The 25,189-nt window shown below is 42.8% G+C and overlaps 1 protein-coding gene across 1 annotated transcript in view; it reads right to left on the minus strand.

Annotated features, from left to right (window-relative positions):
- Positions 1–321: 321 nt before the first annotated feature.
- PLTP (phospholipid transfer protein) overlaps positions 322–25,189 on the minus strand; it is a 45,860-nt gene continuing 20,992 nt past the window's right edge. Inside the window, exons 2-16 of the mRNA XM_075845405.1 lie at positions 23,052–23,176; positions 22,437–22,536; positions 21,512–21,640; positions 21,228–21,383; positions 20,193–20,256; positions 19,621–19,684; positions 14,955–15,046; positions 12,960–13,136; positions 11,089–11,148; positions 5,174–5,338; positions 2,984–3,051; positions 2,713–2,755; positions 2,573–2,636; positions 2,410–2,486; positions 322–926 (exon numbers count right to left, since the gene is read on the minus strand). Coding sequence (XP_075701520.1) covers positions 813–926; positions 2,410–2,486; positions 2,573–2,636; positions 2,713–2,755; positions 2,984–3,051; positions 5,174–5,338; positions 11,089–11,148; positions 12,960–13,136; positions 14,955–15,046; positions 19,621–19,684; positions 20,193–20,256; positions 21,228–21,383; positions 21,512–21,640; positions 22,437–22,536; positions 23,052–23,163 — 1,485 coding nt within the window. The 5' untranslated portion in view covers positions 23,164–23,176 and the 3' untranslated portion in view covers positions 322–812. The remainder of the gene's footprint in view (positions 927–2,409; positions 2,487–2,572; positions 2,637–2,712; positions 2,756–2,983; positions 3,052–5,173; positions 5,339–11,088; positions 11,149–12,959; positions 13,137–14,954; positions 15,047–19,620; positions 19,685–20,192; positions 20,257–21,227; positions 21,384–21,511; positions 21,641–22,436; positions 22,537–23,051; positions 23,177–25,189) is intronic.

Consider the following 25,189-nt stretch of genomic DNA (forward strand, 5'->3'; position numbering starts at 1 on the left):
CCTGATTTTCGGCAGATTTTTTTTTAGCAACTAGCGTTTTTGCAGCGTTTTTTACGGCCAGTTTTGGTGCTGTTTAAAAACACCCGTGTTAACTAATGCCCTATTGCCCTATTGGAACGGAACGCCTTTTTTTCCATTGAATTAAATGGGCAGATGATTTGAGGCGTTCAGCCCCCTTATTTTTAGCCGTTTTTTCGGGCATTTACGGCCCAAAAAAACGGCTGAAAATAGGCTGTGTGAACATACCCTAACTCTGTCGAAAATAAACGTTTTTAAAAATAAATAAACAAAACCTGTTATCTACATTACAGCGACTATCAGATTAGGTAGGAGATAGGGCACTTATAAACTGGTGACAGAGCCTCTTTAAGGGGGTTTTACACAGGACGATTATCAGGGAGACGAGTGTTCATATATTGCTCGTTGCCGATAATTGCGGGGAACGATCAGCAGATGAACGAGTAAACACTCAATCATCTGCTGGTCGTATCATTTTAAAAAAGTAAAAGATTATCGTTGTCGGCAGCGCATCTCCCGGTGTAAACAGGGAAACGCGCTGCCGACATGATAATAATGTGTGGGGACGAGCGATCGGAGTAACGACCGCTCGTCCTCATACATAGCTCCGTGTGACAGGAGCAAATGAGCGCCGATCAATGATGTCTCGTTGATTGGCGCTCGCTGCACCGGCCGAGTGTCGGCCAGTATAAAAGGGCCTTTAGAGGCACCTTAGATATGTGAAAAGCTCGCACATAACTATCTCTTAAATAAACCTCTAGCAGTCACCAAGGAAGGATTTAATATTGATGATCTCAGATAGCCTCGTTGGTTCCTTGGGTTGTTTCTGTTGGGGCAGGACGATATTTCTCAATGACTTCCCGGAGACTCTTGGAGAAGTGTAAATCCCCACCAATGAGAATAAAACCCTGGAGAGAAAAACAAATGGAATGAATTTTGACTTGAATGAAAATCACATCTTCAAGTACTACAACTTACAGCAGTGGTTCCGAACCGGGGTGCCGCGCCACCCTGGGGTGCGTGAGAACCGTCCAGGGGTGCCGTGACACTGCAAACAAAAAAACAACTTTGCTGGTAGCGGACGTGACACACGCATGTCTGCTACAAGCTCCGCCCCCGACGCTTACTTAGGCTATACTTGTAGCAGACGTGACGCACACACGTCTGCTACAAGTACCGCCCACCACTTCCCACTAGAAGACGGAGGAAGAGGAGCCAATATAGTTTTTCAGCAATTGTGTGAGAACTGGAGTCAGGGGAATGCTGGGAGGTATAGTGCTCTCCTCTTATACTCCTCCTTATAATGTCCTCTATTACATAATAACAGTCTGGATGTGCTGGGAGTTGTAGTTCTCTCCTCTTATACCTCCTTGTAATGTCCCCTGATATCCCATAATAACAGCCTGGACATAATGGGAGTTGTTGTTCTTATACCTCCTTATTTAGTCCTTCCCCAGGAGTAAGCACACTTTGTCTGTGATGGTCACTTAACTAAAGGGGTCATTTCACTGTGAGTGGGGGGCTGATGGTCATTTTACTGTGAGTGGAGGGCTGATGGTCATTTTACTGTGAGTGGAGGGCTGATGGTCATTTTACGGTGAGTGGAGGGCTGATGGTAATTTTACTGTGAGTGGAGGGCTGATGGTCATTTTACTGTGAGTGGAGGGCTGATGGTCTGAGTGGTTTCCGCCTCTGACCTCCCATTGAAATTAATAGGAGGCACAAAAAGCCTGCAGCGCTTTTTTTGCCTGCGGTTTTTGAATTCGCTATAATGGCTTAAAAAAAATGTGGGCAAAAAACACAGCAAAACAATGCGTCAAACAACACTGTCAATTCAAAATCTGCCTCAAAATTCCCAAAGGAATTTTGAGGCAGATTGTTTTTCCCTCTTCCAAAAAACGCAGTGTGAACATACCCTAAGGGCATGTTCAGACATGGCGGAATTGCTGTTGAATTCTGCTGTGGACAGTCTGCAGCAGACGATTTTTCCATTGTTTTCTATACATTTTAAGGTAACTTAGTTAAGATGCTACGGAAAATAGTGCGGAATTTAGGCTGCGGTGCAGAATTTTCATTCCGCGGCATGCATGGCCGCCAGCAGAGAAGCAGCAGATTTTTACTGCAGATTTTAGCCTTTGCAATACAAAAACTGAAATCTGCGGCAAGTCTGCAGTGTTATCCGCAACGTCTGAATTACCGGTCAAATATTCGCAACGAATCTACAGCAACATTTGTAGCGGAAAAATTCTGCCACGTCTGAACATGCCCTAACAGTGTAGTTCTTGTTTTTAGCCGTTTTTTGTAAACAATTTTTGGTAGGGGTGGCCTGAGGAAATTTTTTTTCCCCAGAGGTGCCACGAGCCTGAAAGGGTTGGGGAAACTCTGACTTACAGCATGGTGAGTAGTTGTCTCCCGAGTAAAATCCAAACCTTCTGGAAGAGGAATGCTGACGCCTCTCTTTGTTCTCTCTGCGGAACACATTTTAAACATGAAGTAAAACCTTGTAATCCTGGTAGCCAATCAGATTATGAGTTGAGAGAATTTACTGTCTTACCATTAAGGACGGGCATCACTGTCAACTGTAGAAGGGTCTTTAAGGGGCTTTGTAAGGGTATGAGCTATAATAGACAAAACAAATGATTGTAATAACATAACAAAAAGAAGAGTTATATACTGTATTCATACTTCACTCACCGCAAGAGACTCCAGTGCGGACTTGTTGGAGTATATTCGGAATCTACAATAAAAAGGCCATATATCCATAAATATAAAATCGAAATCCATAATAGTTTTTATATATTATTTCTAATAATAAATTACATATTATTTACTAATGCTACTAATAAAAGTAGTATTGTTGCTTACAGATTAAGCAAATACAAATTATATATATACATATATTAGTATGTAAACAACCATGGCTTCTGACTTGGTAAGAAAGAAACAGCAGTTTAGACTAGATTACCTCTTGAGGTCCAGATGGACCAGTAAAGTGGTCTTCTTCAGAGTCACCCTAGCACTTAGGCGAGATTCCTATGGAGAAATAAGTATTTGAAACCAAACATCATGAGATCTACAATTAATTCTTGATGAATCAGAAATGTGTATAGCTGATAAGGTGATATAATGTAACGTCCGTGGTCGCTGACCATGAACTCCTTCCATCCAGTCGACACCCTTCTCTCAAGAGATGTCTACACATACGGCCGTCCTGCTCCACAGTGACCACAAGGGTGCGGTACGAGCTCAGTCCAGACTTAAGAAGCCAGGGCGCACGCATGTTGGAGATTGAGCTAATTGCTCCCAGAGCACCCTGGGCTATAAGAAGGTCCCAGCCCCATCCTCCCACGCCTGAGCGTTGTTGTCGTATTCCAAGTTTGTCTTGCAAATGGTCCCCTAGTGTTTCCTGCTCCCAGTGTTCCCTGTATCCTGATGCTGTGCTGTGCTGTGCTGTGCTGTGCTGTATACCACGTCTGTCCTGCTTCTCCACGCCTGACGTCTACCCGCTGCCTATTTCCTGCCAAGCCTGCCTTGCTACTGTCCGAGCTGCCACAGGTAACCTATAAACTATAGCCTCTGACCTGCCAAGGCGGTACGGCCCAGTGGGTCCACGAACCCTACGTGACATAAATATGAATCAAATATTGGCTGGTTACAGAGTTTAACATTATTACCACTATTTCCACCAGTGGTAACATTTGCATTGTGGTTGGTAGGGACAAATACCTATATTGATTTCTGATAAGGCAATAATTGTTCAGCTGTGCCACCCCTGTCCACAGGAGGTGTCTGGTATTGCAGCTTAGTCCCATTCACTTACATAGAGCGGGGCTTCAATACCAAACTCAACCTGTCGACAGGTGTAGGACTGATTTTAGAAGAAAGCACCAATGTTTTTCTTTTCCTCTATAACTCCTTTAAATATAACTAAATATATTTGTGGCATGAAGTGTATGCAGAATACCATTTGATTTGGGACAGAGCACACGCCAGACTAAATAACATGGACACACGAGCATGTATGTTTATTTCAACGGGGAGAGGGAGACCTGCAGCTGCCAGACACTTCTGGCAGTGGCTTATCTCCCAGCAGAACAAAGAAAATCCAAAATGCCTGATACTCTTTTCCCTGTTGGGGAACAGTTGGGAGGTCCCCATGGACATTAGGTTGTTGGGGAAGCCCAGTGAAATAGTCAAGATTTGTCAAATATTGTCTCATGTATGGTCAGCTTAATGCTACTGGCCAACTATCTATTTTAACTACCAGAATTTTTTTATGAACCCCTACTCATTCTGAAATAAGAGGTTTATGCGATACAGTTCTGTATCACTATCACATTGCAAAAGCTGGAGCAAACATCATGTTAATACAGGAAAGTTGACTATTAGCAGCTCTAAGAAATGTATTTTGCATGCTTTTTTATGCCACTTTATTACTTCAAGTAATTGCACGAAAAAAAGTTGTACGTAAATCCTACTAAATGTCGATTGCAAAAAATTCAACATGCTCCAAAAAATGTGCAGTGTTCAAAAACGCATGGCGTGATGGGACTTTAACCAATGTAATCTACAACTATGTAACACATGGCTACAGCGGTAAAATACAGGATGCCAGAAAAAGCGTATGTAGGAATGTGAAAAAAACTACTATACGTGAGATAAACACAGGCTTATACTTAGACTACATTCACACGAGCGTGACAGATTTACGCGCATAAAAAACGTGCGTAAATCTAGTCAGTTGCGTTATTGCATCTGTGCTTTGTGAGTGGCATGCGTTTTTCATGCACTTGCAAAGCACTTTTTTTTTTAATGGAATTCATGCGCAAATCACGCACAGAACACGGATGTGCATCTGTGTGCTGTGCGTGGTTTTCACGCACCCATTGACTTCAATGGGCGCGTAGGTGCGTGAAAAGGCACCAATATAGGACATGCAGTGAGTTTCACGCAACGGACTCTTGCTGTGTGAATAGTCCCATTGAAATCAATGGGTCCGTGTGCTGTGAGTGATTTCCACGCACAAAACGAGAATCACGCTCGTGTGAATGAGCCAAAAGACTGTTGTTTTATAGGTAAAGAGAGGGCAGATGAAAAAGGCTACTAAAAAATAAAGAAAACTTAGAAAAAGCCCATGCAAAAGCTGGGGGCTTACCATTGTCATGCTGCTTAGCTGCACAGGTGGCTGTCCTGCTGGAATCAGGTAGATGTTCAGAATGGCATTCACCGAAACACTGGTTCCTGTTGGTTTTATGGTAAATCGTGGAGGGGTAGAGACACGCAGCTCTAATTTCATAGGGGCGTCTGCCACCGCTGGATCCTGCATGATTGATAAAATATAATCATTGTGAGCGGAGGACAGCATGCTACATGATAAGCTTGTACTACTGTTATTTAGCAATGTGCACTTTTTATATATCTAGCTAACCACACAAAATATAAATCATTTCATAACACTGTTAAATTGGATAATCAGCATACAAAATTTAATATATATACCCCTCTCCAATATTAAAATGAATAAATATTGCTAAATAAAGCAGATTCCGGGGGGTCTTTAAAGTGACAGGATCCCTTCAATGCTATTTAACTGTTTGAAATGTAGTTGGCAGAATATGTACTCGAGCTCATCACCATTCAGCTCCAATATAAGCACTGAGTAGGTGACTAAGGCTCAGTGCTCACGATGCGTGTTACGTGCAGTTTCAGGAAATCTCATGTACACGCTGTTTTTTTTTTCCCGGCATGTAAACGGATCTGTGCAGCGTATTTTAAAATCTGCAGCATGTCAATTTATCTTGCATTTCCGCTTGCGAATTGTATCTGCCTAGTTCTAAGGAAAAACGCACCAAAACTCGCAGCATGAAAACGCACTGATTTACGCATCAAAACTTAAAAACCGCACTGAAAAATGCGCAATAAGGTGCATTTTCATCTGCGAATTTCCTTCGGTTTTGATGCGTATATTTTCCGCAGCAAAATGCACAACATGTGCATGTAGCCTTTAAGTGAATGCACGCCTTTGTGAATAATTTTATTTTTGATTTTTTTATATATAGGTCTGTGATTAATTACTTAATATATCTTTATACTAGTCAGAGCTTATTTTTTTGTAATACAGAGATCCAAATACCTTGAATAAACATATACAGTGTAACCACCCCAGAAGACCATCCCTTTAAGAAGACCCGTTCATCCAGACCGAATTTTTTTGTGATCAAGCAGGAGGATGAGACTTGCTTGGCACATCATGGGAGAGAAGCTGTCAGCGTTGTGCCCCATAGAAGGAGGAGGAGCATTTCCAGCCCAACAGAGAGTCATAGGGAAGGCGGGAGGAGAAGGAAGTCTGTCGAGGAAGGGGAGTGTGCAGCATGTTTCATGTTACACTGGACATCCTGTGGGATTGCTGAGCAAGGGAGGCTGCAGACTGACACTGGGATGTCAAGGTTAGCAGTGAAGGGGTATATGCAGAGCGGAGCCTGACTGGGGTCTAAGGCTCTATTCACACAACAGGGTCCGAGTGTTGGCCGATAAAAACGTCCGTTTTTCTCTGCCGTTTTGCCTCTGTTTTTTTCCCTGTTCGTTTTAAAAACCGATGAATTTAATTAGTCAATTTTCTTGCCACACACTGCCCCCTGTAGGTAATGCCACACACTGCCCCCTGTAGGTAGTGCCACACAGCCCCCCTGTAGGTAGTGCCACACAGCCCCCCTTGTAGGTAGTGCCACACAGCCCCCCTTGTAGGTAGTGCCACACAGCCCCCCTTGTAGGTAGTGCCACACAGCCCCCCTTGTAGGTAGTGCCACACAGCCCCCCTTGTAGGTAGTGCCACACAGCCCCCCTTGTAGGTAGTGCCACACAGCCCCCCTTGTAGGTAGTGCCACACAGCCCCCCTTGTAGGTAGTGCCACACAGCCCCCCTTGTAGGTAGTGCCACACAGCCCCCCTTGTAGGTAGTGCCACACAGCCCCCCTTGTAGGTAGTGCCACACAGCCCCCCTTGTAGGTAGTGCCACACAGCCCCCCTTGTAGGTAATCTACACAGGACCCCTTTACATAGCACACCCCCCCATAGATGGCACACCCCCTATGTTTCTGTAGATAGCGCCACCGTTCCAGGAGAAGTCCCTGACTTCAATGTCCATATATGGACAGTGAAGTCAGAGACTTCTACTGGAGCGGAAACGCCGGCCACAGGGTCGGGGATTCCACTTCAGAAGTCCCTGACGTCACTGTGTCCATACATGGACAGTGAAGTCAGGGACTTCTCCTGGAGCGGAATCCCCAATCCCCGGCCACAGCGTTGCCAAAGCTGTGGCTGGGGATTGGGGATTCCGCTCCTACAGGGAGCAAAAAAATACCCTCCTCCTCCTCCTCAAATGCACTTCACACTAGGAGGAGGAGGAGGAGAGAGAGAGCGACGGAAGACACGGCCGTCACTCGGAACACATTCCAGTGATGGGCGTGTATTACCCGGCCCCATAAACTTCTATGGGAGCTGGGTGGTCGGGAGAACGGCCAAAAAACAGGGCATGTCCCATTTTTTGACAGCCCGATTTCCCGGGCCGTCCAAAAATTGGTCGTGTGAATAGCCCCATTTGGGGTCTGTTGTTCCTGCCGGGTGAATAGGGCCTAAGAATGAGGGTAGTGTATTGTACTGTATAAGAATCAGAGGGGGAGCCATGCTGGGGACTAGGAATGAGAGGGTGAGCCCTAATGGGGAATAGGAATGAGAAATTGCCATAGAAAAGATACTGGAAAATATTATAATATTTCATAATACAAATTTCATTCAATGTCTTTCCCCATTAGATAAATTCTAAAGCCCTATTCACACGACAGTGCTTCCCAGCCGCGTGACGGCCGTTCAAAAGACGGCCGTCAGACAGCCGCAGTAGGAACAATAGACCCCAAATGGGGCTATTCACACAACCGATTTTTTTTTTTCTACGGCCTGGTAAACTGGCACTACCTACAGGGGAGCCGTGGCAGTATCTACAGGGGGCTGTGTGGCATTATCTGCAGAGGGCAGTGTGTGGTATTATCTACAGGGGGACTGTGGCAATATCTACAGGGGGCTGTGTGACAAAAAAAATTGACAAATGAAATTCATCCATTTTTAAAACGGACAGGGAAAAAAACTGATGCAAAAAGGGTTAAAATCGGAAACACGACCCGGAATGGATGCAAAACGGCCAAGAAAAACGGACCAAAATGGCCGTTTGGATTTTTACGTTTATGGTTAATATATATATCTATGGCACATGGCTGATATGGTTGTGCTAAATGTAAAGTCCGGCCCTCTATGTAAACAGGTCATAGAAATTAATTTTATTTATACTGCACTAACCATAGTAGATACAAGTTAATGGTTGCACGCGTTTCACAAGTCTGCTGCCTCGGGATAACCTTCGGTTCCGCCCTGTCTGTCAAACTGCTCATCCAAGTCCTTACTACCTCTTGCCCCCTTTACTTTAGGCCCCATGCCCACTTCAGTTTTTTCCTTCAGGGTGCTAGCCGTTTTTCTGAATTCTAGCACACTGACCCATTCATTTCAATGGGGTCATGCACACTTCAGTTTTTTTTTAAGGTCCCGTTGCTGCGCTCCGATCCAAAGTAGAGCATGACCTACTTTGGTCCAGGATTCCGTGACCGTGAGGCCCATGCAAGTCAATGGGGCCGTCAAAAAAACTGAAGCCATCCGTGTGCCGTCCGTGTGTGACGGAGCCGTTGCCTAGCAACGGCCGGGCGGGCAGTAAAACATAACAGAAATATTACACTAATCGGCAGCCACTTGTCTCTATCAATCACTGATAGAGAAAAGAGTCTGCTGATTAAAAATAAAATAAAAATCAGTTCATACTTACCCGGTCGTTGTCTTGGTGACGAGTCCCTCTTCTTCCTCCAGTCCGACCTTCCAGAATGACACGGCAGCCTGTGATTGGCTGCAGAGGCCGCTGCAGCCTGTGATTGGCTGCAGAGGCGGTCACGTGGGATGAAGCGTCATCCCTGGAGGCCGGCCTTCTGACGTCATCCTGACGTGCGTGACCGCCACTACAGCCTGTGATTGTCTGCAGCGGCGACATGGATGAAACGTCATCGCTGGAGGCCGGACAGGAGGAAAATAAGTATGAAATGTAATTATTATTTTTTTATTACATTAAAATTGTATTTTCCGAGCGCCGAGCATGGTACTGTCCAGGGTGCTGAAAGTTACCGCCGATCAGTAACTCTTTCAGCACCCTGGACAGTACCATGCTCGGCGCACGGAAACGGAAACACGGAGTGCACACGGGAGTGAACACGGCCGATAAAACGGACACACGGATCCGTCAAAAAACGGCCGTGAAAACCGTGTCGGAAATGTGCACGAGGCCTTAATAACATTTCTCAAATCCACTCTATTATTAACCTCGAGTCAACAAAAATGCTAGTACATGCCCTCATCTCCCGTCTAGACTGCTGCAACATCCTTCTCTGTGACCTTCTATCAAACACCCTTGCACCCCTCCAATCTACCCAAAACTGTACTGCCAGCTTAAAGGGGTTGTCCGAGATACGATCAAATTTTCAAAAAGTGTGTTATACATTATCCCTTATACAGACATCCTAAAGAAAGCAGTATTTAAAAAAAAAAATCCACTTACCACATATCTTTCTTTGAATTTAGCGCCGTTTGTTTACATGCACTCCAGGTCCGGTTTGTTGATGTTTCCTTCTGATTAAACTTTTTTTCCCTGCATGCATTGCAGGCTGTAATGAGCGTGCATGTAGGGTCCACGTGTGACAATGTTTGTTAGACCCTGTATCAAAGCCTAACACAATGTAGGCTTAGATAAAGGACCCCAGCAGACAGTAATCTTATACAGTATACTATTATAGGCTCTGCTCCGGGACCCTGATATCGGAGCAGAGCCTATACTAGCGTTGTAAGGCACCTCCTTGGGTCTGCTCTGTCCTCTCCCTAGGGAGCAACGGGCAGCAGATAACAGCCTCAAGGGCTGCATGCAGCCCGTGTGCCGCGTGTTTGATAACCCGTTATCAAAGCCTACTATGTGTAGGCTTTGGCAGTGTATGTAGTTCTAAAACATAAGTGCCGGTGCTGACATTGTACCTCGTAGACCGGGATAGTCATACGTAGGTGCCATCCTTGTTCACTGTGAACACGCACAGGCGCGCTCACAGTGAACAACTACATAGGCTGAGCGGGCACTAAAGAACAAGCACCCGCAGAAACGACACGTCACCAGTGACGTGTCGTATACCATCCGAGGTCTCTCTGGTCAGAGAGCATGTGATCGCTATACGACACGACCGTGGCGTTGGCAGAAAACGTGACGTCAGAGCTCATGTGATGAGCAGGAAAAAGCTGCCAGAGCGGAGAACCGAAGCAAGATTGCAAGGGTAAGTATATTATGAAATTGTAAATAACTGCAATGTGGTTTTAAATGTATATTAAAAAAAAAATCTCAGCCAACCCCTTTAATCCATCTTTCCCCTCATTTTACCTTTGCCTCTCCCCTCACTGGCTACCCATTGCCCCATACTCTAGATCTCTCCCACCATCCAAACCCTCAAAAGCAACATGAAAACCCACTTCTTCAGAAAAGCTTACAACATTCAATTATGCTGAACAGCTTCTGCCCTCATCGTCTGCTTCCACTTTCCTTGTGGATCGCTAGCCCCTCGAGGGCAGGGTCCTCTCTCCTTCTGTGCAAGTCTTTCAATTTTTAAGCACATGTTTATTGTCTCATGTCATGTACTTAAACACTTTTTAATAAACACAAGCCCTGGAATTAATGGTTCTTTAAAATAAATAAATAATAATAATACAATATACTGATTCATGAAAATTGACACATTAAATATTCAATAGTAAGCTTAGCAAGTACAGCACGTAACCATATAAAACAACTATATATGGGTATAGTACTATCAGTTCATAACATGGACAAATAGATGTAAAGACCTATAAGATCATTATAAATATATTTATATTGTAACGGTAGTGGCAATGGTACATATAATACATTTTGATAATTATTCCTTACAATACATTTAAAACTTCTTACCAGAAGCATGAGACTTCCAAAGTATGATGTCCGCAGCAAGACTTCCAAATCTTTAGGCACCTGAATGATAGAGATGTATTAAATAAATCCCATAGATTATAGTAAATTGTGGCAGAGCAGGTGGGACTGTTTTATCATTCTCTATAGTCTGGGTCTCCTTTGCAGACTATAGACTACCATAACAGTTTACTATAACTCTTCTATATATACTTCTCCAATTTCAGGTCACTTTTACCATATCTCCCAACTTTCAAGTATCACAACGAGGGACAACCGATGCCGCGATTTTTTTAAAATATATATTTTTCTTTTAAGCCACGCCTCTAATCCCACCCAATCTCCGACCATGCACACCCAGGTCAGTCCACACAGTATCATGCTCCCATAGTGCCTCCCCACAGTATAATGCCCCCATAGAACCCCCCACACATTATAATGCCCCGATATTGCCTCCCACTAAGTATAATGCCCTCTAGCTACCCCCACACAGTATAATGCCCTCTAGCTGCCCCCACACAGTATAATGCCCTCTAGCTGCCCCCACACAGTATAATACCCTCTAGCTGCCCCCACACAGTATAATGCCCTCTAGTTGCTGCCATACAGTATAATGCGCCTATAGCTGCCATCATACAGTATAATGCCCCCATAGATGCACCCATACAGTATAAAGCCAACACATATGCGCCCATACAGTATAATGCCCACACAGATTCTCCCATGCAGTATAATACCCACACAGATGCCCCCATACATTATAATGCCCAAACAAATTTCCCCATACAGCATTATGCCCTCATACAGTATAAGGCCCACACAGATGCCCCCATACAGTATAATGCCCCCATAACTGCCCCATACAGCTTAATTCCCCATAGAGCTTAATGCCCCATACAGCATAATGCCCCCATAGCTGCCCCATAAAGTATAATGCCCCTAGCTGCCCTTATACAGTATAATGTCCCCGAAGCTGCCCCTAGTACCAGTGCCCACATATAAAGTGCCAGTGCCCTTGTAGATAGTGCCACAGTGCCCATGTAGATAGAGCCCCTAAATTGTGCCAGTGTCCATGTTCATAGTGCCAAATCCCCCTTGAAGATAGCACCACCCACCTGTATATAGCGCTACCCCCTGTAGATAGCGCCAGCCCCATAGATAGTGCCATTGGGACTCTCTCTAGGAGCGGAATCCCCAGCCAGAGCATAGGCTGGGATTCCGCTCCTAGAGGGACGCCCTGATGTCACTGTCTATATACAGACAGTGAAGTCAATGGCTACTCCTTGAGCGGAATACCAGTCGCCGACTCTGGCCGGGGATTCCACACCAGGAGGAGCCCTTGACGTCAATGTCCATATATGGACAGTGACCTCAGGGGTTTCCTCTAGGAGCAGAATCCCCAGCCACATCATCGGCAACGGGGATTCTCTCAATCAGTAACCACTGACGCCACTTTCCATATGTCAAGGGCTTCCCCAAGCACAGCACATAAAGTAGCTCTGTGCCCGGGGAGTCCTCATTGAGCTGAGGAGCTCCCTCTGCTCTGAACTAATTCTGAAGCAGGGAGCTGAAGGTTCCTTGCTTCAGCATTGGATTCAACTGTGTCTGCGTCCTGAGAACGCAGATACAGTTGACAGTGGGACATACCCCAATCCACCCGGGACAGCGGGACACCGCCCGGAACCCAGGACTGTCCCGCAGAAGCTGGGGCAGTTGGATGTATGCTTTTACTGCTTCTCCGTTATGGACACTGTATTAGGGAGTTGCTCTTTATGCACGTTCTAATATTTTATGTCAAGTACCTCCAAAGTTTGTTTGCCCTTTATGGGCATTTCCAAAAGTAGTGTATATTAAGACAGAGAAATAACACTTACTTGTTGATTTGCAATTTCCAAACTGAGTACATTCGATTGATAGTACGCATACATTGCTGAATCAAAAAAATACTCAGAAAGGGCGAAGTAGACCATGCGTTCCTTCTGCTTTATGTGGAGTCCCGGCGATGTGTTGGGTATTGTGTCATTCTCAGCATTTAAAGAGTAGAACATGCCCTAGAAAATGATGAGACACCGCTTTAGTGGAGCTGATATAACACCTGCAGAAAACAGACCTTCAATAAAACGTAGTTTGTCCATTTTTATCAGTTTGACCCTTAATGTTCAACATTAGTTGACTGGTCAAGACGGCTAGAAAAACATTCTGAGATGTAAAAGCTGGCTCATCCAGTGGGATTCTTTTGTATTAGAACATAAAAAGGAGTTCAGTTCATAAACCGAGATTGCTAGTGTTTCAGCAAGAACCATTTATGCTCCACAGATAACTGGAAGGTCCCAGAAAATCTAATGGATGATTTTCTGATGTATATGTAGACCAGTCCAATCACTTAAATAGAAAAATAATTAAAATGGGTGGCTGGGTGGGAAGCTTAAAGGGGTAATCACAACTTAAACACCCATAGGAATGAATTGGGAAAGTCGTGCACATGCTCTGCGAAGGCCGCCTCACCATTAACCCCCCCTAGTTTTCTAGATGGGAGCCTGCATCTTTCAGATATTTATGGCATATCGGTGGGAATACCCCCTTAACTTTATTTATTATGAATCCGATAGAGTGGAGAGCACTTTCCACAATCTCAAGACATATTTTGCCTATTCATCCTGAACCAACTGTAAGTAGCTCTTCTCTATACCACGGCTTCTCAACCCTTTTTCTACTGGGGCATCTCCAACCAGAACATGGTGTTGTCTGGGCCTCACTATTGGTCAAAGTAAAAAAAAAAAAAAATGTATCTAAATAAATATTTGAAATATCTCCTGTACCCAGTATAACATTGTAATAAAGACAAAAGGAGTCAGTTATGTTGATAATCCTGAGATTGGTGCAGCCAGAGAAAAGTATGTGGTGTATATGAACCCATCTATCAAAACGGTCTTCCTATCTGCGCTTCAACAACAACTGGGGGGCACTTCTCCAGACTAACTATGGATGTGTTTCAAAGAGAGTGGTCACTTGCCCCTTACCATCTATGATACACTTGGGTTGGATTGAATTGCATTATAATGCATAATCAAGGGCAGAGATACCTTAGAGGCAGACCAAGCGGCATCTCTCCCTTGCAGAGTGGGTGCAATGCCCTGGTACGTTCCATCCTCCTTACCACCCGGTGGCAAGAATCTGTGAAGGACTCCCCTCACCATAGGGACTGCATTGTTAGAAAAAAGGGGGTAGGGTATTGGCCCAAGGGTCATGGCAAAAGCCAGATCCATAAATGAGGGCCTATTTGGATCTTTGCTATGGACCCCCTCTCTCTGCGTACTGCACTGTGGATAATCCATTAATGGATAATGGAAATTGTAGTGTATATGCACGCTTTCTATAGTTTCACTTTTTAAAATATGTCTGAAACATCAGAGAACGTTTTGAGCTCTCATCTTCGAATATATACTGACAGAGGTGTAACTAAAATTCATAGGGCCCCATTGCAAAATGAGATGGGCCCCCATCCCCCCCAGTGACAGGAAACTGAAACAGCATAAATGGCAATAATTAAAGGTATGCATAATAGCCCCATATATCAGAGAATCCACGTAATAGTGCTAGATAGCAGATAGCCACCAACTTGTTGTTCCCCACAAAAAGGAACACCTGAGTGGGCCCCTCAAGCTATTGGCCCCATAGCAGCTGCATCAGATGTCTTATTACAATGGTATTCTGCCCTAGAATTGGTTCCAGGAAGAATATGGTGCCTAAGGGTGCCTACATGTCCGTAATACCAGTTGTTTTACCACCAGGTTTGGGCTATTTTTTTTACTGACCAAAACATTTTTTTTTCTAACAAGGGCTTTGCACAGTTTAGTCATAATACCTACCCTAAAATCCATATCTAAACTGTCTTCTGACACGTCAGGATCACTGAGGAGAGAGTAGTCTATGCCTATGTAATCATCCACTGGATTTTTTACTGCAAAAATGGAAGAAATATTAAACATTTTCAGAAGTCAAAACTCCCAGTATACAGTGCCACTATCTCCAGGTTTGTAGAACAAAAATGGCAAAATAACAGAAGTTTAAGGGGCACAGACATAATATAATGTCCAACAGAAAAAAATTGGTAAACAATTCCAATAATAGTATACTTGGAAATTACTTTTTATGCAATTTTCTATTTACCATTATAGTGACTCCAAACCAGAGTATTACAGGTCAGCTCGACTATTAACCGGAATGGCACAAAATATATATTATGTATATGTATATGTGTATGTGTATATATATATATATATATATATCTATCCTAATAAAGCATGGAGCGGACTCCTAGTTATGAGTCTGCTGTATTGAGGAGGGGAGCGCTCCACCATACCACTCCTGTCAGTGATTGACAAGATGCAATGTATACATGCAGATACACAGCAGCTATCAATTACTGGTAAGAGGGGTAGGGGCAAACAGGAAGAGTGCTCCCCCATGAATAGAGTGGACTCATAAAATATTTTTTTGTGCCATTTGCGCTAATATTAGAGTCCACATACTATGCTGCCCTTAAACAGGGTGGCATGGTAGGACGACAGATCTGTTTTAAGCTTAGATGAGCCAAATTCAGGGCCGGACTGGCCATCTGGCAGTTCTGGCAAATGCCGGACGGGCTGGTGAACAGTGGGCCACCTGCTGGCCGCCCAAACAATCAGTGTCGGCGGCCTGGTGCGCCACTGAAACTAGCCGCCCCCTCCTACACTAATTGTACCTGCCTTACAATGACACTGATTGGCAGGGCAGAATGACTTGTCGCGCCAATCAGCGCCTTTCAACTATGCTAGCGGCACGATGACATAATCACAACGCTTCCGTTGTTGAAAGGCGCAGAAGAGAGCAGGCCTGCATTGACACAGGACGGCGTGGGAACAAGATCAAGTGGAGTATGTAAAGTTTTTGTTTTTTCCACTTAAAAGTGTGAGTGGCATTATCTACAGGGGGGAGCTATATGTGGGGCACAGTCTACAGGGGAGGCTATATGTGGCACACTATCTACAGGGGAGGCTATGTGTGGGACACTAAGGTGGGGGGCTATATGTGGGACACTAAGAGGGGCTTTATTTGGGGCACTATATACAGGGGGCGCTAAATGCGGGGCACAATCTACTGGGGAGGCTATATGTGGGTCCCTATCTACAGGGGGCTATATGTGGGACACCATATACAGGGGGCGCTATATGTGGCAAGCTATCTATAGGGGGGCTATATGTGGGGCACTATCTACAGGAGGCTCTATGGGGGAACTATCTACAGGGAGCACTGTGTGTGTGGGACACAGTGTATTGTGCTATTATAATCAGGAGCACAGTGTATGGGGCTATTATAATCAGAGGCACAGTGTGTGGTGCTATAATAATTAAAGGTGAGGTGTATGGAACTATTATATTTAGGGGTACAGTGTTTGGCACCATGAGCATTTTATCTTCGTTTATAGGTGCAGAAATGTTTGAATAGTGAGTAGCTGTAGACATCTAAGCGGCAAACTGCAAAATTGGGCTGTGGCCGGGAGAAGTCATCATAGAGGTCTGGACTGGATGGAGAAGAAAAGAGAAAAAGAACAACTAGAATCTGAGATAATCACTGATGAGTCACTTAATATAAATGTTTATTCTGCCTCTAATCAGTACTGTAGTAACTGTATGATCTCCAGCGAGATGATGGGTGATATGATTTATTTTTTCTTGTGAAACAGCAACTCCCAGTATATCCTTATCATTGTTTAATCCATGCTGGGAGCTGTAGTTTTACGTTGTACAAACCTATATGGCAGGGGTTGCACGTGAGCTATATTTGTGCTGGTGCTGTATTTACGTACTGAGCTTGGTTCTGGTGTTGTATTTATGTGCTAAGCTGTGTTCTGGTGCTGTATATACTAGTCCTTCTCAATGAATTAGAATCTCATCAAAAAGTTAGTTTATTTCAGTAATTCAATTCAACAAGTGAAACTCATATTATATAGATTCATTACACACAGAGTGATCTATTTCCAGCATTTTTTTTTTATTTTAACCAGTTCAGGACCGGGCTATTTTGAGCCTTCAGGACCAGACACCGTTTAGCCCTTTTTAGCACGCGTTAGTTAAATGGCTATAACTTTTTTTATTTGTTGGGCTAACGACGTGATTTTTGCAATGTTTTTTTCGTAGATAATGCAGGTTTCTTTTTTTTATCGTTTTTATACACATCCTTTTTGCTATTTTAGAATTTTTATTCTTAAAGTTTAAAAATAATAGTAAAAAAATAAGCTTTTTTACGTTTCAGCTATGTTTCTTTGGTAATAACATTGTTTTACCCTAAAATAGACGTTTTATTTGTGATCGTCATTGTCTACCGTAAATTTTAATATATTACATGTCTATATTAGGGTAATTGGGTCAGCGCTAGCGTTACAACAATGATTGGCGGGGGGGGGGGGGCGACATTTTATTTTTTTGGAATGGGTATTTTATGTGTATTTTTTTTTTTTTTGCACTTTTTACTATTTTTTTTTATTACTATGGTCTGTCCCTCAAAGGTCAAAAAATACCTTTTGGGAGACTTTATATATTTTTCTTTCTTTTACACCATGTTCTTCCACTGTAACTGGAGCTGCACAGCAGCCCCACTTACAGGGGAAATCAGCCCTCTCATAGTGACTATTGTCACTAATAGGGCTGTGCTGGGTCTAGTAAGACCCAGCAGCAGTCTGTCAGTAACGGCACCCGGCGATCATGTGACCAGTCACATGAACACCGGGAGCAATAGAGACAGTGGCGCGGCCGCTGCCTCTATTCCTATACACAGCGTTCATTGAGCAGCAAGTTAAAACCCGAGCCGTAAAAAGTCTATGGCTCGGGTTGGACCCTGACCGCAAAAACACAGCCAGCGGTCGGGAACCAGTTAATGTTGATGATTATGGCTAACAGTTAATAAAAAAACAACAACTTTAGTGTCAGAAAATTAGAATATTAGATAAAACCAATTTCAAAAATGATTTTTAATACCTAATTGTTGGCCTACTAAAAAGTATGTACAGTATATGCACTTAAAGAGGCTGTGTCACCAAAATTATAAGTGCCCTATCTTGTACATTCTGTAAACTCTGAGTTCGTGAGTTTACTCTGTTACTTGGTTAACAGACCCCAGTTCTGATCCTGCACCTGAGCCCTGTTACCAGGTGCTATAAGCACATCTAGCTCTATGAACAACACTGTGAACACCACTATGATCCTGTGTGCCTGTAATCCTCCACTATAGCCTCTCCTTGTCCAGGGCAGATCTTTTAAGTTTTTCTCTGTTTTCTCAGCTGCAAGTCAGCCGACGTATTGCTACAGGTCTAAGAAGTTTATTACTCTACAGATCTGACACACACCAGGCTCTTAGCTCCAAGCATCGGTTCCAGTTTCCTCCTCCAGCATATGTCAGCGGGTGCTAGCGTCTGATAAAGTCTAATATCTAATATCCAGTATCCAACAGCCCACAACAGCAGGCTCCCAAAGCCCTTGTTCCAGTGCTCACCCGATCATAGACCTCAGTTGCCGGACATCAGCTATCACAGGACCGGACCAGACATGCAGCCCTCAGTCAGTCAGAGCAATACATAAGAGCTAGTTAGAGAAATCGAGGTAAAAACAGCCAGCTCCTACACAGCACGACACAGGTTAGTAATCCTGTGTGGCCAGTACTTTAATTCAGCATGAAGGCATAGGAAGGCGTCCGGAGTTCTCCCGCACTGCTTCACTGCTCAGCTCAGCTCCATTATCAAGCCACACCCCAGCACCTCTAATCATAATAGCACAATACACTGTGCCCCGATTATAATTGCACCATACACTGCATCCCTGATTATAATAGCACCATACACTGCATCCCTGATTTTAATCACGCCATGCACTGTGTCCCACACACACACACACACAGTGATCCCCGTAGATAGTGCCCACCATAGATCCCCCTGTAGATAGTACCCACATACAGCCCCCTGTAGATAGAGCACTACATATAGCCCCCCCTGTAGATAGCGCACTACATATAGCCCCCCCTGTAGATTGTGCCCCACATATAGCACTCCCTGTATATATGCTCTGTTCACATGTATTATTGGCAGAATGCTTGCGGATTCTGTCAGGAAATAGGCATGGGTTGCCATCAAGTTTGCTTTTTAATATAAAAAAAGGCAATCCTTTAGTGATCTACGTTTGGTTCAGCAAAACCACGGGGTATTGCAATTGTATTAAAGTATATTACAGTTTTTATTTAGTATCAAGATTCTTAACCTGTGGTTACATGTACCCCAAGGAGTACATGCCATTTCTGTAAGGGGTACTGGCACCGTCATCATGCTATGTATGTAATAGCACAGAGTATGATTATAGCCTTGGGGGTACTTTGATGTAGTTTATTTCAGTAATGGGTACTTGGTTTAGAAAACACTGAGAAACACTAGACTAGCCCAAAGTAAGGGAATGCTTTAAATAACATGAATGTTTGCACAGAGAAAATGTTACACACATCTCTACTCACCGGGCACAGTGTGAAGCAGGGAATTCAGCAGTACCATCCCAGCATGCCTTAGTGCTGGGCAGATCTGTAACAGAACATCATGTATTATCATGGAGACGTGTCTGCATTTGAAAATACATATGAAAAAATATATATCCACAACAGAAAACAAATCACGATGGTAAAGTTACCCATTGTATGTGAGCCAGATGAGTGCAATAAAGGTTATATATTGGCTTTCTACATCTCTTACACAGTGCACAGTAACAAATTCCCAAAACATATGCTGTATATCTTTATCTGTGGCTACAACTTTATTTTATTCTGGGAACTTGGATGGATTTTGAAGTCCCCTGGGGAAAAAATTTTTTTGCTACCACAACCTGCCTGGGTTTGTGTATATGTGGTTTTCTCGGGCCTAAGAATGATACCGCAGAATATGCTGGCACTACTTCATGGCTCTCTTGACAGTTCTCCACTGATTTTCATTTTCGTCAGTAATCTGACAGTTTGGTTATTATAGTGGATTGTGAGAAGAATATAATATTGTCCAGTTCCTTTGCTTGACTATACCAAGCAACACAAGTTCCTACCTGTTGATTTAGTAGAAATCTCATTCCTGTGGTTATGAAAGAAGCAAGAAAGTCATATACCCTCCTGAAATAAAAGAAAACAAGAAAACCAGAACAGGTAAGATCAACAAAAAAAAAACAAACTATGTAAAACAACTGGACTGGTCTAAAGGTGCAGATATTGACATATTGCAGCATATACCAACTCAAAACAGCCGTCTTGCCCATCAATGATTCTGATGATCATATTGGAGGTAGGATGGTCAATGTGATCAGAAGATCACATCTCGTCCATTATGTGTCCAGTCCCACAGTCCGTTATACAATTAACCTACTTTATGTTCTCTATGGGTGTCCTACTTTTAAGGAATCTAACAACAAAGCTGCTTATTGCTTTACTTACAACAAAGCAATGACCGTATTCCTATTCATGACGGTATCTAGTAACTGGAGCCCAAAATATTTAGAATCAGAGAAATAAGGAAATTAATTATTTTAGTAAAATATATGTATATTCCTTAATTTGTTTGGCTTGGCTCCTAATAAATGAATAGTATGCATTGATATGTTTTCTGATTTATCCAACAAAATGTCTACCTTCACTTTAAAGGGGTTGTCCATGCATGGGGCGGTTTTTCATGCTGATGAGCTATCCACAGGACGATGGTAGCCGTTGTGCAACGGAGACGGCAGAGCATTGTATCATCCCTTATAAACGCAAGTTACAACGGTAGAGTGAACTCAGCCGTTCTTATATAATTGATCTAGAAACAACCATGATAGTATACAGACACTGCAGCCATGTCATCTACAATTTATACTGGATTCTTTTAGAGGTAGATAGATATGAGATAGATAGATAGATAGATAGATATGAGATAGATATAGATAGATATAGATATGAGAGATAGATAGATAGATAGATATAAGATAGATAGATAGATAGATATAAGATAGATAGATTGATATTAGATAGATAGATTTTCTCAAAAATGTAACATTTTCAGAATTCTGTATTCAAGCTAAATGGATAGGTTATGATGGTAGTAAGCTTACTTTAGTGTACCACTGAATCCAGCCTGCATTCTGCTGATGGATGCATTACATGTCATATTGGAAATCTTTAAACGTCCCTTTGAGTCTCGGGTAAGATCCAGATCAGTTTTAATGTGCACTCCCTCTGCTGAGGCATTGATCATCCCCATGTCATAGCTAAAGAGTACATAACGACATCATTTTGTTAATAGGGTACTTCAACTTTTCTGTAACATTGTTAGACTTGTTCCTGTGCACCGTCCTAGAGGATGTCAGGTAACCACAAATATTAGGAAGATACTCACAAGAGCCAGTAGAGAATTTTTCTCTGGAAATTAAGGCTGATAGATGCATTATTAATGTCTAACACCAATTGTCTGTTTGGCTGGAACCACAACTCAGACTGTGAAAGCTGTAAGTGTGTGACTCGTACACTGCGGAAAAGAGAAAGGATTGAGAACACAGTGATTTATAAGAGAGTGCTTATTGACATGGCAAAAATTAAAAACCTTCAGATTCCCCCACTATTTTATGATAAGACCAATACATATTGTGCAGTACATGCCACTTAATATGGAATGCGACCATAAGGAAAACCAATGCTGGCAGATAAGCCCTTACCATGTAAATGTACAAAATCTCCAAGGGGTTCTTCATTTTTGACATATCATAGGACTCGCCAGAAGATAACATTGTAAGTGGGCCCATGACCTGGAACCTTCTGCAACGCCCAGAATTAATGGACTACTCGGTAATGTATCAAAACTTTTTCAGCTCAGGTTGGGGATTACTATAACTAATAATCTGTAGCACAGCGCCACTTTGGAAGCACCAAATATTTTAATAGTTTAAGTTATGTAAGGATGAAATGTTTTTAAGCATTTGAGTCAACAAACATTTTAACGTTATTACATGTCTTCTATGCTAAGAATATATATCATAATTTATTGATATAAAAATCCAGGTCTGCATTATAATGTTCTGAAGAACATCATCTTTAAGAGAGATGATGCACTTCATGTCAGTGAATCAGTGGATAGCACAAGGGAAAGAAATTTTGGCAAATGTGATCTGTGACAGAGTACAGGAAGTGATGAGCAGCGTCTATGTAGCGCCACACATCTAGGTATAACGGTCTGGTTCTGACATGATGAATTTACATTAATCTGTATTATGTACAAGATCATGTACAATTTGAGATGGACACTTAATTTGACAAGGAATACTCACTTGTTTATACTGTAGCTGAATCTCCCCTCATTTCCATTCAGATCTGGAATAGTGATATTCTCTAGCTCCTGTTCCACAAACTTTAGTCCCTCATGTTTCACTAATGGAAAGAAATTCTATTTAGTCCACACACAGTAAAAACATATGTGACATCTCTTTATTGTATTTGTGCTCAACTTGGATATTCAGCAGCACAAACAGCGGTAAGACTGAACAACGATATCCTAACTTAATGAAACACACATTTGTAGATCTACTTAAATGAAATGCAAAAAATATATTTATACGGGAGACCCCTACAGTCTTGGGTCAAGCATCATTCCATGCCGACACTTTTCTCCATGTCTCAAAGGAACCTGCTAAAAAGTCTCCTTTAAATGTGGGCTAGTATCAACTGCCATTATTGAACATTATAACATGGGTGAAAAAAGTCTGCTTCATCTGTAGGATATCTATATAGATAAGTATGAAGCCATACATTTTTTTTTAATATGTGCCCCATAGCATTGGCTGTCATGGCTATAGCTACACCTTTGGCTTCACATTGTTATATTCTAATTGGTTAGTGGTCCATGTACACAGTGACTGAAACAGTGTTTGATAATTTCTACTCACCAAACTGTAGACCTTTGGAAGTGATCCGTATTCTGCAACCAGGGTTCTGGGATGATGACTTTGACAACACTAATGGTAGGACAAGTAAAAGAAAGTACATCGAAACTGCCATCGTGCCCAACAACCTGAAATGAAATCATAAAGATTTTTTTTTTTTAAACTATACACATGTTGTAGGACATTTTAATACACCACATGAAGTAACCGCAATGTGTGAGTGTCAAAAACATCCAAAAGTCTGTAGAAATTGCTAGACCATCAAGTCTGTCCCAAATGTACCAGGTGACCAGTTATCTTCCATTTTATGACTGTTAATATTGGGAACAAGTATGAGTGTATAATACTCAGACACAACCCACAACAGTGCCCCTTCCATTACATATCATAAATCATTTATACAAGACATAACATGCACTATTGTTCAAGTTTTTTAGAATTGGCTCCTAGAAAATCTACAACTTGTTAAAAGAGACCATATAATTGTATACAAAAAGAGCATATATAACCTTGAGGAGAAGAGACTCAGCCCTGGTTAATCTCATCTCCTTTAGTTACTCTGTGGCAAGAACCAGTGCAGGACTCCTATGCATTGTTCGTAAGCAAGGGGGCAAGGAATTGGCCCAAGGGTCATGGAAAGTCGATGGAGGGCAAAACAAACACCAAGCCCTTCTGTCCAAAGCTAGTACCACAATAGGGAGCCCATTTTGATCTTTGCTATGGGGCCCTTCCTCTTCTTGTACACCACTAGTATAGAATTCAATTTTCATCATCTATTCCTATATTTACTAGGTTATTGCCACTCAAAAGTGAAAATCTTCTTATTGGACATTACTCCTCATAAATGGGTTGCTGAAGTGAGAGATTAGAAAAAAAAAAGCAATAGTAAATATAAGCTTTTGAGTTTTTCCAAATTGTTCCAAAAGTAGCAACAGGAAATAGCAGCCATCAGCGCTCCTGTAGGGGCTCTCACCTGTGTTTTCAAGGCATCTGATAATTGTGCATTTATAATTTGCTGGTCTCTTAATCCTTGCACAGAGGCTTACCTGCTACCGGGGGAAAGATTGACTTTGGCCTCCCCCATCTGATGTTTAACTCAGTTTGCCGTGCATCTCTTCCACCCACCAATTAATGTAACGTAACTTTTTTTTATATGTGACAAATGTGTTTTTTTAGTTTTCATATCCGTAAGGAATATCAGTAAGGTTCAATAACTTTAGTAATAGTGCACCTAGACACTAATATTGCCCCCAGTAGCAATTGTCATATATACATGTATACAATACAACCACAAATACAGCTCCATGTAGAGATCATTTGCAAATTCAAGTTAACCCCTGCCATAGAAGTTTGTACTGCATGAAACTACGGTACTGATCAGTCAGAGAGAACAAATACTTACATTCAGGGACTCACAGGTGACGTTTTCTCAGATTCTAGTTGTTCTTATTTCTTCTCCTTCCTGTCCAAACCTCCATGACAACTTCTCCTGATCATGACTGACCTCTTCAGAGTTTGTCACTCAAATGTCTTTGGCTGCACTTTTCCAACATATCCGCACATTTAAGCGAACACAAAATCCTCATGGTGCCACACACTGTGCCCCTGAATACCATAGCACCATACACTGAGCCCCTGATTATACAGTCACACACTATGCCCCTGAATACAATTATGTCACACACTGTGCTCCCTGGAAACAAATTGCCACACACTGTCCATCATAAAAATAGTGCCACATGCTGTGCTCCCAGAAAATAGTGCGATAGATTGTGCCCTTTTAAAACAAAATGCCCCTGGTAGGGTGTCACACACCGTGCCCCCAGTAGACTGTTACACACAGTGCCCTTGTAGATCGTGCCACACAGTGTCCCCTGTAAATATTGTCACACAGGCAAACACATACTGACCTGTCCCCATTCCCAAACTGTCCTCCAGCGATGCAGGTCTATTCTCCTCTGACCAGGCCTACTCCAGCGGAACAGTGCAGGTGGTGCGATTACATCATTGTGTCGCCTGCATCACAAGAAAAGCATCGAATGGTGGGGCAGAGAACTGATAGTTCCCTTGCACCCGCCGGCGCTAGTTAGGCTGTTCAATTGTATCCACGTCCCAAGGACACAGATACAATTGAGTGCAGG

The sequence above is a fragment of the Rhinoderma darwinii genome, chromosome 13 (genome assembly GCF_050947455.1).
Source record: "Rhinoderma darwinii isolate aRhiDar2 chromosome 13, aRhiDar2.hap1, whole genome shotgun sequence".
NCBI classification, from domain to species: Eukaryota; Metazoa; Chordata; class Amphibia; order Anura; family Rhinodermatidae; genus Rhinoderma; species Rhinoderma darwinii.